Genomic DNA, 17,381 nt, shown 5'->3' with positions numbered 1-17,381 from the left:
GGTACTCTTTTATACTCCTGGGTGGAGAGAGACACTGTGAGAGTTAAGTGTCTTGCTCAAGGACACAACACAGTGTCCTCGGCCAGGGCTCGAACCCAGACCGCACGATCCGGGGCCGAGCGCACTAACCATGAGGCCACCGCGCCTCCCGGAGGATAAATGATGATGAATGAATTGACACTTAAATAAAGTTCTTACTTACTTAACGAACAGCTAATGAAAGTTTCAGCCCCTTAGAGTAAATCGTCGTTTCAAGGGACTTAAGGGACGGGTGGCATCCACCCACCCCACTCCCCCACTACCCTAAGTAATCTCTACATTAACGAGCTGTCTCCAGAAATGTTGTCCTACAAAAGCATAAAGGCGTACTGTACAGTCCTGCAAATGATCCTGTTTTCGAAAATTGTGGTTTAGGTATATTTTTCCTGGAATGTCTTGCAAGCGCTCAAATTACCGTAGCGTCTTTAGTATATTTATTTCCATAAAGCTGTCGCCTTTACACATGCAACTTTTTTGCTATCAATCATCACCGCCTCTGTGCCGAGAGCTACGCAAGAAATACAGTCAGTTTACTCGAGAGTTCTCAGTTGTCCCCAAATTTGAAAATATAGTGAGCATCCTGCGTTAGAATACATCGTAGGTGTCCCGATAAAGATCTTCGAGGAAAAACCTATCTAAACCATCATTTTTAAAGTGCCAAATTTACATTCAAATCGGTTAAATACTGTATATTTTGCTTCGTTACCTCTAGTAACTGCTGCATCTGTATTAGTAAGTAAAACAAAATGCATTATATAATTTAAAACCACTGTCCAAATTCCTGAGTCCAGAATTTCATCTTTTATGGCGACGCTTGCAGTAAAATTTGGGAATCATTTGACGGCCTGTGCAGTACGCGACAATGGCGGAATAAATTACTATCGGTGATTGTTGGCCAACGCTTGATAAAAGGAAACATAATATGTACTTGTATCTGTGATTTATCCTTCCTTCTCGCTGAAAATTAAAATCTCCGTGAGCTAGCTCGAACAAACATAAGGAGCCACCTCTACCCATGATATCTTTTGGTATTGTTGCGTATACGCTTTTGTGCTTCGCTAGGACAACCTTCCTCGAAACGACTGTGTTTAAGAAAAAAAGAAAAGAGGCCGTAGTTGCTTGGTTTAGTTAGTGCCATAGTAACGGTACGGACATTTACCTATTGCATGCAACCTATACACCAAATAGGAGGAACAATTCTTGACTCCTATATTGAAATGGTGTACGCAACAATCAGTATCGAAAGGAAGGCAGACAATGATGCCTTCTTTTACGCCTTCTCCTTTGCGTGGCAATCTGTTTTCCATAACATTCAACCATACTGGATATGATAGTAACTCACTTCCTATTAGTGGACATTGTGTCGGCAATCTTGTTCCTGCAGCTCCTTGAAAACGATACCAGTCAGTTCCTGGAAAACTGTCGCAGGGCGGGACATGAGGTTGGTTTACATTAGCCAGGTTTCTGTCGGTAGCGTTAAAAGTGAGGTACCCATGGCAGGGATCAACTAAAAGAAAAAACATTTATGAACGGTTTCTTGTTACCATTATATTAGGGTTAAAAAAAAATGAAATAAAATAAAATAAAATAGAGGGATTGAGCTAGCCTTATGCCTATAATAACCATGCTAATTGAAATAAATAGATCATAATGATGTTTTGTAGCAATTTTAGAAAGATTCTCCACATTGCAGAGTTGTTTCTTTTAGATGAATATCCAACTGGATAATTTCATTGCTTAACTGGTCTCCTGTTCTATTAGATGTATAACGGTCACAAAAAGAGCGGCAAAAAAAACAGAGATGAACTGTAACCATTACGTTAAGTTACTTAACTAGACTGGGCAACTTTTACGCACACAATGCGTGCGCGGGATCGATCAGGCAACTTCAGTCTTCAACGGAGACAGCATACAATCACAATAATGCAATCATACATTCTGTGCCAGTTCGATCGTTTCTAACGCATTCTTGGTTATTTTTTTGTCATTACTTAAATGCTACAAGACATATATATATATTACAAGCTTTTTTACAATATTTACATAAACAAGTAATACTTAGACTAGTTACAAAAATCAAAACTAATCAAAATCGAAGCAAAAACACATCATTGTTACAAGGGGTATTCATTAGATATCAAAAACAAAGAAGAAGAAGAAGAAAACATAGATGAATGACGTGGATTTTGAAGCATAGAATCACTTAACATATATCCTTAATCCCCAACCCCTCCCCCGCCCCCCATCCTCTCTCATATTTGAATTGCCGCCCATTTTTCTCTTAAAATTTCTTTTTTTCTTTGTTTTTGTTTGTTTTTTTGTTTGTAGAGTATAGAGTAAGTGGCATAATCTTGTTAAAATACCTGCAATTGTATCTTTTTATTAAGACTGATTCTCTCCTTTGTAATGGAAAACCAACATGATGCAAATTCATTCCAGAAAGCTTTCCAGTGAGGACAACTATGCAAAAGGTGATGAAATGTTTCTGAATCTGATTGGCAAAAGGTGCATTTATTACAAGTATTGAAGCGAATTTTGTAGAGTTCAGTATTGGTATAAAGGATAGAATTAAGCACCTTGTATTGAAAAGCCTTAACATAAGGCTCAAGTGCGACTTCATGTGGAAGCATAAAACATTTCTGTAAAGAAGTAATGAAGAAATGAAATTCGTCTTGCAACTTGTTGAAGGCACTAAGAAATTCATTTATTAACAACGAATAACAATGTTTTGATTTTTACTTTGTGATATCAAAGCTTTATTATTAATAACCAAAGAGGATGAAATTAATGCTGGAATCATATTATTTTTGAACTCGCGGAGTGCAGCATGACTAAGGCCGGCCCAGGTAAGAACTTTTTTTTTTTCTGTTACACAATTCAGTGCTATTTAAATCAAGCAACAGATCAGTTATCAATACTATATATACCATAATCAAAGAAGTTTTTGTAGAAGATTTGGGAACTGTTAATACGAATTTCCTTGTTGTTCCATATAATGCTACACCAATCCTTAGTTGACGAAAAGTTTTCACGAAACTTTGACTATCACTTTAAAAGTTCGGAATAAAACAGAGAATTGACGGTGTAATCTTTAATGTCAAAGTTGCAGTTGAAAAAAAGAAGTTCTCCTAATTTAACCACAAGATGTGGGAAAATAATTTTTCCACGTACATTTTCGCTGAATATCCTTTTTAACCAGGCCAGACGCAAGGATTTTTCGTCATACATCCCAGTTCTATCATTCTCAATCCATGCACCGTTCTAAAACTTATTAATTGTTGATAATCTGGTAACTTTGTTCGTGCCATTCCATAACAATTTATTCAGTAATCGATTCAATTCATTGACCACGCCATTCGGGATTGGCATTAATTTACGAAGCTACATGGACAAACTCAAGGATAAATTAAGTTTTAATTATGATAACTTTACTATAAATAGATAACCCTCTAGAGGACCAGACATTAATTAGCTTCTTTATCTTGTCTAGATTTTCAATGAAGTTCTTTTCAAGCAGCAACTTTTGATCATGAGTATACAAGGGTCTTAATTGACTATCTTGGCCATTTAATACCAATTAAATGTTGTTGTTGTTGTTGTTGTTGTTGTTTTTGTTTTTTTTTTGTTTTTTTCTAGAAGACCCAATCCACATGCACATACCTTCAGTAGTTTTGGTAAAATTTGTCGTTAAGCCGGATGCTTTCTTAAATATTTCCAGTAAATCGAAAAGTAGGTGAGCTGAAATAACCTCTGCAAGATCTGTAAGTTTAATGGAATGGTTAATAAATCAAGCGTCTTTCCTTTCTCTGATTTTAACTATTTTGTCCCCTACCCATCGCTTGCTCTGCTTTGCAATTGAAGCATCTTTGTACGTCTTTAAATTTTTATTATGCTGTTCCACCAATATTATTCTATGCTTTTATTATCTTTGTATTCAGATCGTCTATCACAACATTTTTTTGTGTCTTCTGTCGTGTCTGTGAACACATTGCCCTGAAGCCTACTGAAACTGAGTAGAAATGCAATCTTTTTAGCTTTTCCTCGTTCGTCCCTTCATTGGGTTGCGTATATACTTGTACCATCGTCAACTCTTTGCGTTTTGTGTGAACTCGACCCGTAAAAAGTCCTCTTGCTGATCAGTGGTTATTGGCTCTATTTGCTGTTGTGTTCACTATAGTGTTTTCTTGCGGCACCTCCTCTCGCCTCCCACGTGCATCACTGTCTCTCTACTTTGCAGTGTTTCTGAAACCATCCATTTCCATTTACTCTCCTTTGTCTCTGGCACTTCTATTCTATATTATCCCGGCTACTTGGCCACTTCTGCTGCCCTTCCTTTTTTTGCCATAGTTTTCACGTTCTAACACAAGATGTAAGTCCGATGCTTGGGGGCTATCATTGAACCAAACGGCCTCTAGTCATTTCGCCCTATTTAGATCAGGGCGTCATTACAGCCCAAGGGGCGACACCGCCGGCCAGTTTGTCCTGCGTCGTTCCACGAGGCAAGGTCGTTAACCCTGCGCCAAACTCGGAAGACCGAGGAATCACTCTTCATCCAATGTTTACCCTTCGCGCTGTTGGACATGGGTGATCCTAGCAGGAGTGCAGTACCCCAGCTGACATAGCTCTAGGGGTCATAGAAAACAAACCACTTCGGTTAGGTTAGGTGGTTACCCCATTCAGAGTAGCATATTTTAGGAGATAGATTTGTCTTCGGAGGTTTCTCAAGCGACCAATCTTCTCCGTCTATCCACTGGTGTCCCTCGCGCCCGAACATCAAGTTGTTTATCTGTGTTTTCCGAACAGATCAGTTCCAGGTACTACAGTATAATCTGGTTTCACATGTTTTGGATAATAGTTGAATATATATTATTAAATTCTCACCCTCGGATAATGCAATTCTAGCTTTCTGATTGGTTCACTGGATCTCGGTTACCAGCCATTATACCTGCGTTTGACCTTATATGGAAATGAAAGCGGCAAATGTCGCTCGGCATGAGCTTTTTCGCGTGAAGCAAAGTTTCGTCGACAAAAAAAAAAATGGATGAAAAAAGCACATTCGATGAGCTATCTACAGAGGAAACACAGAAAATTATGGACAATGCCGTCCCAGTAACAACAAAAAAGCCACAAAGCTCGAGATAAGATTATTTAACGGTACGTATACGTTAAGTTTCCCTTAAAGTTGCAAAATTAAAATATGACCGGCGAGATTTTACGCATTCATGTAGATTATGTAACAAAAATAAATTTTACCTGACAGAATGGCTTGCTAGTCCTGGTGGCACCAAATTTTAGAAACCGATATAAGAAATGTCAAAAGAAGAACTGAATGTTCAGTTGAAGTGTTTTTACTCGTCTGCGAGGAAGAAAGATGACACGTATTGCAAAAGTTCATTGATTAAATCCATTAAAGCCGCCAGTTGATCATTTCCTTCGCACGCCGCCGCACAACAAACCGTTTTCCACTATCTCTGACCAGGCAAATAAATTATTAGAGCATATGCATTTGTAAAAGGCCGCAGGAAAACAGGCATAATTGACGGCGTAGTCCATAAGAAACCAGTTTCCAATGAGCAGATGAGGAAACTGTTTGACTAAGCAAGCTCGGATCGGCCGAGAGCAAGAATCCCGGGCAGCTACAGAGGACGACCTAGTTTTATCTCAGTCTCTTTTTTGGCCGACGACGACGAGAGAATCAACGACAGCTAGCGCCAACAATTCTGTCCTTGCGAAAAACACCTCAAGGAGTTGAGTATTTTGAGCTGAACCGAAGTAAGCCCGGTTCTTTACCAGCCACGAAAAACCACCAGGGTGGCCTTGGAGATTCTGAAGATGAATCTGACGCTAATGACTCTAAAACTGACCAACAATGAGCTCCACACATGCAGCTCGAAATGCCAAGGCTTTCAAAGCAAGGGAATCCTGAGAGAGATCTTGTCGAGAATAATTTTGGCACAACGTCTGTGTCACATGGCGATCAAAGTTTTCCGCAGCATTATTACAATGGCAATGTGCAAGTGCACAATTATTTGGCTCTTCTCCATGACTCGAACTTGAACGCTTTTAAAACTTTCTGACCAAGGTTATATCTCCTTCATTTGATAGACGTTTCTTGAATTCTACTTGATAGCAATTTCATTCAGCAAATTCGCTTTCTTTTTCTCTCTCAAATTTTTCATTCAACTAATTTTACAAACGGCGCGCATGTCATGTGATTTCCCTCTTGTTGTTGTTTTTGTCACATCGACTTCCGGTCGTTTTGTAAAATTAAAATCCAATAAAATTAAGCTATATTTCCCAGAATACAAAAGCACCGAATTTAATAAAACAATTATTCCATTCGCGCTTGTTGGCTATTTACCATCTCATATCCAACGCGCGTTACTGGCAATGCGTAGATAAATAAACAAACTGACGAGTTGTGAAAAACGAATGAATTAATGTTTCAACTGAACGAAAGGCCGTAACAGGATTTGTTATATTTGACGCTTGCATATGGTGTTAGACTACGAGTAGTCCCTCTTTCGCTTTAGTCCGTCGTGCGTGACCCGAAAGAAAACCGCGAGAAGAAAATAGCCGCGCGAGTTCACGCGGCCATATTTTTTTCTCGCGGTTTATTTACGGTCTCGCTCGACGGACTAAGCGACAGAGGAACTACTCGTAGTCTAATGTTGTGTTTACTAAGTATGGAGATTTCCTCAATTTATTGGGTTTGTTAAACTGCTCGGGAAAATGTATTTAAAGGTCAGGTATAGCTAGGGTCGATAAAATGACTGCAAAGCCGTCGGCAAAAAATAATCAGTATTGAATTTGCATGCGCTTTAGGTTTCTACCGGCTTCTCGAGCGTGGGTAAATGGACAATCACCTACGCGAAAAAATGGCTAATCGAATAAAAGAAGTCCTTACTAGACAAGAGCCAATGGATTGAAAGGTTGTTAAAATGTAATAAGATAGAGAATGTTTACCTTCACAAGTTTTCCCATTGTCGTTGCTTGCGTATCCAAAAGCACAAGGGCATTTGAATGATCCTTCGGTATTACTGCACTCAGAATTTGGTTTGTTTACACAGACATGGCCTCCGGTAGCACACTCGTCGATATCTGAAAGGTACGATCGAATGCAAATGTTGGTAGTCAAATGATTGAAATCAGTGGAATCGTGATTGCATTAGGACTTGACATGCTGCTGAAATTTTATGTCTTTTGTGGCCTCTACAGCTCTATATCTTCGACTTATGCTATTGGCAAGTCAAGAAACCTTACTCTCACTTCTTTTCTCCACAAGGGATTATAGATGTGTACAGGAGAATCGTTGGCACTACTTGACGCAATGTTACCGCCATTAACCTACACAGGAATAACATGCTGTCAAAATACTATTTCTACTTTGTTTGCTTGTCTGTTTGTCCTACTGGCTTCCTTGCTGATTAGGTTTGCATAGGCTGACGTGAAGTCTTCTCGACATGAAATATCATAAGATATACTGTTATATACAGACAAGAAACATACCTGTGCAATTATGTCCATCTCCAGTGTATCCGTCTTTACAAGAGCAGTTGTACCCTCCCTTGGTGTTGTTGCAGACAGCGTGCAAGTGGCATTTGTGAGAACCTCTATTGCATTCATCAACATCTAAAATTAAGGTAAAACATGGCCGGCAAATTCGTCCAAGAGACTCCCTTGGTGAACTATTTTCAACTGAGAAATATGTGATTTTCAGTCTTGATAAGTAAATGTAGAGATCGAAATTTCTACCGCAGAATGTTTGATACTTAGCGACGTTTTCGCTAAATGATAGTTTACATGATCAAAGGGTATGTTAGGAGTAACATAGTTACCTTTTTCACAGTGTTCGCCCTCAAACTCTGTAGTACATGAACACCGATATCCTTTCTGTGTAAAACCGGACTGACAAGTTGAGTTGTTCTTGCACTTCCGCCAGTTCTCTCTGCACTTGTTCTGAAACGCAGAAAAGGAAAATAGTTGCTTATAAATGATCTACTGCTCTCTCGTTGTTAGAATAAACGAGTGAATGGCTGTTCAAGATACAAGTCTATTTCACTCTTGGGATTGAAATTCTGTTAGCCGACTTTAGCCGACTTAACCCAGAAGTACGAAAAGTAATTTATGCGCAAATATTAAGATTTTCGAGGAGAGCTTTGGCGTAAATTGGCTTATTAACAACTGAAGGTTAAAAGTTAAAAAAAAAAAAAAATGATAGTCACTTACTTCGGCGCCACGATAGTAGTAAAGAGAGTTGTTTATCAGATCCCTGTCAAGCTCCAAGTGAGTGGAGTTATTCAGCTCACATTCATGTGTTCCACTGTCATGATCTTTGTTCTTGATATTAAGACTGACACAGTTTGCGTCCAGGTAGCAACGGTATTCACACTCGTCCAAGTCCTTGACAGTCATGGTTTTTATCCAGTGGTTTACTAAACGTTTCTCAGCATAGAAATAGTAGGCTGGAAAGTACAGCTCACGTCCTCCATCTGAAAAAAAAAAACATAAACATGTTTATCTAAAGAGCTTATAATAAATAAAAGAAAATTTGAAACAGGCTTTCAAAGTCTGAAACAAAAATCAATAGGCAAGCATTTTAAAAAGAACAGACTAATTAAGGAATGAGTGATGAGGGCTTATGTACATAGTATCACTTATCAGCATGCAGTATATCTTTATTTCGATTTACTCTCCACGCACAAGATTAATTTTTTGCCAGACCATTGTATAATATTTAAACAAATCGGTGAAACTATAATTTCGAACCGATTCGTTACTGTTCTGATACTAAAAATAAAATAAATTCCTTAAAGGAGAGCCAAGAGTGTACTCGCAATTTTCTTTTCCGCTTGCCGTCTTGTAAGGATCCAAGATAACTGCATGATGTATTTCAGAGTTCACCTTTCAGTGTCATCCCTTTTTATGAAGAATTTGTGAAGAAATCCGATAGTAAATCAAGAAATGTCCCATTTTGGTGGACCAGAATGATTTTAGGTACTTTTCAGTCCCTTTTACATTTTCTTAAAGCTAAAGATAGTATTAAATAGTTGCCTTGAGTAACATTGAAAGCATTTTATTTATGGGAACTGGAGAAAATAAATTTCAAAGTTCAAAGAAATAATGCAAACGCAGGTAAAATTTTATCATAAGTTTCATTTCACCAGTACTTTCAAGTGATTTTTCGATATATGCTGTTGTTAGAAATGATTTATTTTTCAGAAGAATTTTAAAACAGTCAAACAGAAGTTTGTAACACGATGTAAATGATCTCAGTGCCAAGTGTTTGTTCACATGTTACTCGAACCTTAGGTGAATTCCTTCTCAAACATTCGACGCTGATGGTTGGATCGTCTGCTCGGTGTTTGAATGAAATTCAAACTACAAATATTTTGAAGACTGGACATCTCGAAGCCGTAATTTAGCGAGGAACGTAAAAAGGTCTAAAACTTAAAATCGATTTTTAAAGCGCGAGTGACGGCTTGTTTTTTAATCTTCCCCTTGCCGGTATCCAACTTAAATTCTTCTATCTAAGCATCACACATTTCTCAGTTACTGTCCTTGTGAGAATTTGGTGGTATATCAATATGAATATCCACGGTGGTTTTGCCACCTGTCTATTCAACAGCATATTAATATTCTGACAATAGAGAGTGCTGATCAAGCTTTTCAAGTTTAGTTAAGAAAAAAATAATAGTGTGGAACCCGAAATTTCGCTCTATAACAGAAGAATGAATCCTCCTCTCAAAATATCAGCTTTCGTGGACTGATAGGTGTGATTACGTCTGATGGAAAATTTCCGCGCTACAAGACGGAAATTAGATTGTCACGAAAATGGCTAATTAATACGAGACACGACGTCTATGTTGGATTTACATCATGAACTTATTTTTAGTCTCTATTTTAATCAAAACGTTTCTGGTTGAGGGAAATTTATACGGGGTTTTAATCTTTGGCAAGTTTTTACAAAACAATTTACATTTAATTCGATAATATTTTTACTATAACGTCAAAACCCTGCAAACTTCTCTTTAGGATTTTCGCTTAAACAACCTCCGCTAAGAGTATTGTTATTTTAAATTAGCGGTGGGTAATGATGAGGATCACCGCCAAAAAATGCCTTATGTAATTTGTCTATTTTCAAGTTCCTTGCGTGCTCAACACTCCCTAAATTAAGCACTTCAGGACTCCTTCAGTAGGGCACTTTAACACTCCTTAACTTACGCACTTTAAGACTCCTTAAATTGCGCACTTTAAGACTCCTTAAATAGTGCACTTTAAGACTCCTGAAATTGCACACTTTAACAATTCTTAAATAGTGCACTTTAAGACTCCTTAAACTGCGCAATTTAAGGCTTTAGAAATTGCACAATTTAAGATTCTCACAGTTTTGCACTTAGGCACTCCTAAATTACGCATTTTCAGACTCCTGAAATTGCGCACTTTAAGACTCCTTAAATCGCGTACTTTAAGACTCCTTAAATTGCTCAGTTTATCACTCCTTAAATTGCGCACTTTATTAAGACTCCTTAAGTTGCGAGCTTTAAGACCCTCTTAATAAAACACTTTAAGACTCCTAAAATTGTGCACTTTAAGACTTTTTTTCAATTGCGCACTTTACAACTCCTTAAATTACGCACTTTAAGAATACTTAAATTGCGCAGTTTAAGACTCCTTAAATTACGCACTTTCAGACTGCTTAAATAGCGCACTTTAAAGTGCATCATTTAATTAGTCCTAAAATTACGCACTTTAAGACTCCTAAAATTGCTCACTTTAACACTCCTTAAATTGTGCACTTTAGCACTCCTTAAATTGCGAGCTTTAACACTCCTTAAATTTCCTCTTGTTATAGCATATGTTAAAGCAGCTGAGTATTACCCGCTGCGCGATCTTGAATTCAAGTTAATTCATATTAAGTTTTAAATTCCTTTTCATTGGGAAAAAACTGCAAGAGAAGGAAGAAAAAAATCATTCGTCTGTTTCGATTATCAAAATATGAATTCTGTCAACAGCGTTTTCTCGAGTTCTGTGATTGTATGGGATTATACAAGAAAGGCTTTTACAAGAGCCAACACCAAACCGAACAAATAAATAGTAGATCAGAATTCTGTTGTCTGCTCAAATTTGTCTGGGTTGGGGGCGGTTTTTGACAAACAGTAGCAAGTTCCGCTAAGATCATTCTGAGTTTCGACTCACAGGCCAAAATAATGCAGAATTGATTATTCTACTCGCGCTGGGAAACAGACCGTTTTAATGAAAAGCATGAGCCATATATACATGTATCACAAAGTAAAATCAAGTTTAAAACACAAGATAAGAAAATTGAAGTAATTTGAATTTGGTAAACATGGTTGATGCACGTATCTCATACAGAATGTTTTTTTGTGGATTTAAAAAGATCGAGTGACTGTCCAAAGATTTACAGTAAGCACCTCCAGTGAAATGTTAGACACTTTTTCCAATGAGGAGGAAAATACTCAGCATCAACCTTTAATCAAGTAAACATGGTTTCTTCAAACCGGTGTCATTTGCCTTTTTATGTATTAGGGGTAAAGATAGTTTAAGACTCGTCTCACTTCCTCGTGTTACATGCTGACAGTGCGGCACTTTTCGGAATAAACTGGTTATGAAGACAAACGCATGTAGCATTCTATCACGTTGCTTCCAAATCTACGGCTAATCAGAGATCATCAGCGAATGTCTTGGTTCCCGATTCGACCAGAAAACTACAGACTAACCCTCGATCAAGAAGAGAAGTAGATAGGCTTGCTTACATATCACTGATTTAATTTTCCAAACTTGGACAGACTATTATGACAATATCAGTTTTTGCTACGCTTGATTTTCTTTCTTCTCGTCACATGTCCGCGCTTGACAAGATTGATACAGTACAAAGAGTCATAGCGCTCACTCAGCGAAAAACAGAATGGAAAGAATGTGATACATCTTCGAACAAATTAGGTATAATTTCCGACTAAAGATTCGTTGCCCAAATTATCAAGAATCCTTTGACAGCCATCTTTAACCAAACTGGGGAACGCTGACATAGAAATTAAGATAGTATCTATGAAATACAAAACAGGTAAAGAGGAAGTTTTTCAAACTCACCCTGCGCCCGAGTTGGACAAGGGATTACTGAAATCCATGACACGAGAACGAAAAGCAGAGAGAAACTCATTCTTAACATGCGGCGGATGTCTCCACTTAATAAGTCTCAGATACAAGTCAATACAGTATTGAATAGTCACCAGTGATGTTTTGTCGAATTAAGCTCCAACAAAAGCTAACAACGACTAATGAAAGATGGCATGATATGGCTTAAAGTTAAACCAGTGCTCAGATAGCAGACGTAAACCAATCATGTTACTTATTCGCCTGACTGCACTCCACAAAGTACATATAAACTTTCTGCTCTAATTGTGCATTTTTAATGAGTAAATAGAATACGGTTCTTTAATCAATTTATTTACCTACATGTAGGTTGGTAAAATACATTTGAAGGAGAACCACTCTAGTGAAAGTTTGAGTCTTAGTTGTCTCTTTTTTTTTTTTTTTTTATCGAAATAAAAGGCATGGTTAAGGTCGTTAAGCTAATTCACTGTTCTCGAGCGTTGATAAAATAGATTTTCTGCAGTTAAACCTTAGATGAATGAAGAAAATAAATTTCTCAAATTTCGGTTTTCCTTCTAAGAAATAACATTCTTTCTTAAACTAACGCAGCGATGATTCAGTTTTAGATTCCTGATATTTAGTTTTGCATCAAGATATGTTATTGTTATACTTTCACTTGTTTGAATGCTATTTTTGTAAACACCATAGTTTATCAAGACGCTCTTTTTCGTTAATGACATCCCTTTTTCATCCCGCGAGTTTTCCCTTAGTTCGAGGAGTTTACATTTCTATATAAGGACAATTCGCTAAAAGTTTGTTAGGAATACATGATAAAAGCGCAACCAAACTTACTAAAGTGCACTTCTTAGAAGGGCCACCTTCTGAAGGAAATTAACACTCGTGTTAATTGAGGTAATTGAACTTAACGTGACCTAAATTAATGCGAATTGAGGTAATTACCCAAGAGATGTGTTTAGTTTGCCCACCACCATGTACGTTAATCAAGCTGACCGTTCTACCATAGCTAAGAGACGTTTTATTTTCGCATTATGAAAAGTGCGAACCTTGTTGCTAAATAAAAGCTTGTTGAACTTGAATCTGCAATATAATTCAGTGAAATATCACCGAATACATTTCTAACCCCATCACAAATTCGTTAGAATAGGCGATGACTTGAAATAATCCCAAAATTATGGAAACATGTGAAAGTTACTTAGAACTTAATGTTTACATATACAAGCAAAATAAAGCAGCACCTCCAGTAGAGAAGGTTTCTCTTTAATTCGTGAATTTTCAAGTCTTCAGTGCAAGGAAGATGTCCAGTGAATCGATGACATGTAACTTGCTAATCCCGAAATTATGAAAAGCGTGTATTAAACAATTTATGTTTAACATTTATAAGGAGAATAAAGAAGCCGTTCTAGTAGAGAACCTCTTTCCTTTCTTGAAAGCTGAAGAATCTGTGAAGTGAGATTAGGCGTGTGGAAAACTGAGAGTTCGGCCCATCATTTATCTTTAGATCGTCGATCAGCTTTGTTGTCTACACGAAGAGCTGTGACTTGTATGAAACTTTTTATCGAGCGCTACCGCTTCAAGTATCAGTATTTGCATCAGTCAATTCCAGCTGTGCCCATTCTCCCCCGCCCCCGGGCAACCGCGGGGCATTTGCTCACGTTGTCAGTCCCGGGGGTGGGGCATCTGCAATTTTATCGGAGCCCGGGGGCTGGACATTTGCATACCCCGGGGCGATCCCCAGACATTCGACACACGTGTTTTGGAAAGTGCCATGGATGAGTTCATCGGGAAAGACGAGGTGTTTGTCGAACAATGGCTTGTCCGTCAGGGACTAGAAGAACTTGCAGATGTTTTTAAAGGTATGTTTTCTGAATTTTCGATATTTCTATATTTTGTTTATCACAAAACAATCACTGACGTGAAAACGACTATTTCACATTTCGCATTCAAAACTAGCCTAGCATTTTTTAAATTCATAAAAGTGGAGTTAAAATACTTAAGCTTTGCGAATTCAAATGATGCGATCTTCAAGACAGATCTTGCGAGCTTAAATTGCAATGCATCATCATTTAAAATGTCTTGATTCTTCAAAGAAAAAGTAGCCTGCGAATACAGGCGCCTGTCATCGCTCGCGGCTGGGGGCACGTCCGCCGCAATCCCAGCTATCCTTCAGCAAACTGTTAACAACAAATGCAAAGAAATAAATATAATCAGAATCAACTAACACTTACTATTGTCCTTGAAGTTTTATCTTTGCATTAAAATACTGAGCAGTTGACCGTTTTATTCACTGATTAATTAACAAACTGCGGACGTGTTGGTCGGCGACGATCCCGGGGGCGGGGCATTTGCCCTCTTTCTTCGTCCCCACCCCGGGGCATTTAGACAGCTTATGTGTCCCTACCCCGGGAAATTTGCCCATTTAAAAAAAAAAAAAAAAAAATGCTAATGCCCGGGGGTTAGCCCGGGGGAGAGGGGGTGGGGGGCGTGGTGGGCACTGCTGGAATTGGCTGATGCATAACGATCAGCACAAACTTCTCTACATGATTGAAATACTCGTTAAGATGTTTTAACTAAAGAAGATGATTACGGTAAAAGTGGCATATATCTGCCTGGTATAAAAGCACTAATGTTTCTGCCAACTAGTATATGTGAAAATGTTTGTTAGTCAACTACTGAGGAGAATAGCATGGTTGAGTGAAAATAAGTTTTAAAAAAATATGCACGTTGGGCAGATTTGAAAGAGAGTTATGAATTTTAAGCTTCCCCACGCTTCACAAAGCTGGGTTTACAATGTACGTCGATGTGTTTTCAACACCCTAGTGCTAGTTTTATGCTTTTCTACTTGCGCCAAATGGAAGGAAAGAAAGCTTTTAGAGATAATAAAGCTTTTGTTTTGACGAGCGTGCCACATCTTGCGGAAGAGTTCATTACAGGCCTCGAGCTCCGTTTAGTTATGTAATGTTAATGAGGTTTTTCTATATGATGTTTTTGTTTAAACGAGAAAGGCCAGGAAAACGCCATTCTTCTTTACTTTGAAAAGCCTTTAAAATAGGCAGCAATCATTTTTTACTTCATAGGCAACGCAGCTTACAAACTTCTGCTTGTAATTTAAGCATGCAAGAACATTTGGTTGCTTGCAGGCAAACTTGTGGCTTAGCTCATCTGCCGTTAGAAGACACTCAAATTAATGGTAAAATTCAGCTAATTTATGGGCAGCAAAGCCAGTTGCCTCTGATATAAATGGACCATTTGGACCTGTTGAAAAAGCTGGACTCTACTCAGAGATACGAGCGTCTCATGCCGAGTACGCAAGCTTGTCCTCAGCTCGTACTCGTCTCAATATATTCGTTCGTTCGTTCATTCGGTATTCATTCATTCAGAAGAGATGATATTACGGTGGCAAACAAGGTGGACGTACTAAAGAAACACAGCGTACAAAAACTTCAAGATCATTTGACTGTTTTTTTGTTTTTGTTGTTTTTTTTTTTGGTAACGAAGATGTCAGAGAAAATAGCTTACTGGCCTTGAATTATCACCTGCTAAAAACACCCTTAATCACAGCTTTAGTGGCTAATAATTAAAACTTTGTCAAAAGTCGCGACTTTTCATACCTATTAAAATTTAATTTTGAGAAGATATTTAAAACACTCGCACAGAAGTTTGAAATACCATGTAAATAATCTCGGCACATTTTCTTTACTATTTGTTACTCGAACTTCTGGTGCATTCCTTCTTTATAACACACTGCACTCTGATGTTGGGACACTGGGCACTTCCAAGTCGTAATTTAGTGGTAATTAGCGAAGTACGCAAATTGAAATCGACTTTTGAAAGTGCGAGGGGCGGCATGTATTTTTAATCTGTCCGTCCCCGAGATCAACCGTAAATTCTCACTACTAATCATCATACACTTCTTAGTAATTGTTCTTGTGAGGATTTGGTGTTACATCGATATAATATCCACCTTGTTCTTGCCACCTGTCTATTCAGAGAGCATATTAATATTCTGATAAGAAAAGAGGTGCCTATTAGCTTTTCAAGTTTTGTTTAAAAAATAATAGGTTTGGAGCTCGCGTTTCTCCCAGGTTATAGAAAAAGAAGGAACTGTTCCCTCGAATTATTAGCTTCTGTTTAGTCGACTAATAAGGCTGATTATGTTTTGAGAAGAAGTTTCGTGCAACAAGACCGGAAATAGATTGCCAAGGAAATTGCTAATTATACGAGACACGACATCTACGTTAAATCTGCATCATGAACGTATTTTGTAGGTACAGTTGTATGTATGGGAAATTTAAACGAGAGTGGGTCTTCATCTTTGGCAGGTTTGGCATTTAATTCCATAATATTTTTACCCTTGCTTCAAGACCTCTTGCGTCAACCTCCGCTGAGAGAGTTATTATTTCAAATTAGCGGTAAGTAAACATCAAGATCAGAGCCATTTTCGTCATTACACTGTAAATAAAAATATAATAAAAGTTGATGTTCCTATTTAGTTTCTTTTTATACACTTTTTTTCGGATACTTTCGCGAGATTTTTTTTCGAGTTATGTGTTTCTATCGGATTATGGAAGTAAACCTTCTACAAGTACGAGCAGAAAAACCGAACAAGTAAATAATAGAACAGATTTCTGTTGCTTGCGCAAATTGGCCTGCATTGCGGGTGGGTTTAAACAAACGGTAGCAAATTAACTTCCTCTAGCATGCAATTTCAATTACAGGCTAAGAAAAGGTAGGGAAGATTATCCTTCTCTTGCTAACAAACCGACTATTTTAATTCAAAGCATGGATTATATAGATATGATACAAAGTAAAATTATGTTCACATCACAAGATAAGACAATTAAAGTAATTTGATAATTTGATAATTGAATTAATCCAATTTCGACGACGTTTACAAGACTTAAAATTAAGGATTGAGTGATTGCCCAAGGATTTACGGTAAGCACCTCGAGTTAACTGTTAGACACTTTTTCCAATTAAAAGGAAAATACTCAGCATCAACCTTTTATCAAGTAAACACAGATTTTTTTTTTACTGCTGTCAGTTTCGTTTCATATTTTAGAGGCAAAGCTGCTGATTTAAGATTTGTTTCACTTCTTCGTTTTAGATTCTAACAATGCATCTTTTTTTTTTAGAATGAATTGGTTATGAGCACAAATGCGTTTAGCATTTTATCACATCACTTCCAAATCTACGGCTAATCGGAGATC

General features: G+C 37.7%; 2 protein-coding genes across 2 annotated transcripts in view; both read right to left on the bottom strand.

Moving 5' to 3' along the window:
• LOC149104515 (pancreatic secretory granule membrane major glycoprotein GP2-like) overlaps positions 1 to 17,381 on the bottom strand; it is a 290,181-nt gene that overhangs the window by 30,371 nt on the left and 242,429 nt on the right. The gene's annotated exons all lie outside the window — the stretch shown is intronic.
• LOC149104530 (nidogen-2-like) lies at positions 7,526 to 8,545 on the bottom strand. The gene is made up of 3 exons (XM_089271063.1): positions 8,269 to 8,545; positions 7,878 to 7,998; positions 7,526 to 7,671 (listed from the first exon to the last, which is right to left on the bottom strand). Exons 1-3 carry the CDS (start codon positions 8,452 to 8,454, stop codon positions 7,526 to 7,528), a joined length of 453 nt encoding a protein of 150 aa, XP_089127189.1. The 5' UTR covers positions 8,455 to 8,545.

This window comes from Orbicella faveolata, unplaced genomic scaffold (assembly GCF_042242905.1).
Source record: "Orbicella faveolata isolate gen_17 unplaced genomic scaffold, um_ofav_v1 contig_34, whole genome shotgun sequence".
NCBI lineage: Eukaryota > Metazoa > Cnidaria > Anthozoa > Scleractinia > Merulinidae > Orbicella > Orbicella faveolata.
Note: the sequence above shows the minus strand (reverse complement) of the source record. Positions and strands in the feature narration are given on the sequence as shown.

Coding starts and splice junctions, on each gene's coding strand:
- LOC149104530 (XM_089271063.1), bottom strand. CDS start 8,454: ATGACTGTCAAGGACTTGGACGAGTGTGAATACCGTTGCTACCTGGAC. Junction 7,999..8,268: donor ACTACTATCGTGGCGCCGAA/GTAAGTGACTAT, acceptor TCTGCGTTTCAG/AACAAGTGCAGAGAGAACTG. Junction 7,672..7,877: donor GGGCGAACACTGTGAAAAAG/GTAACTATGTTA, acceptor CCTTAATTTTAG/ATGTTGATGAATGCAATAGA.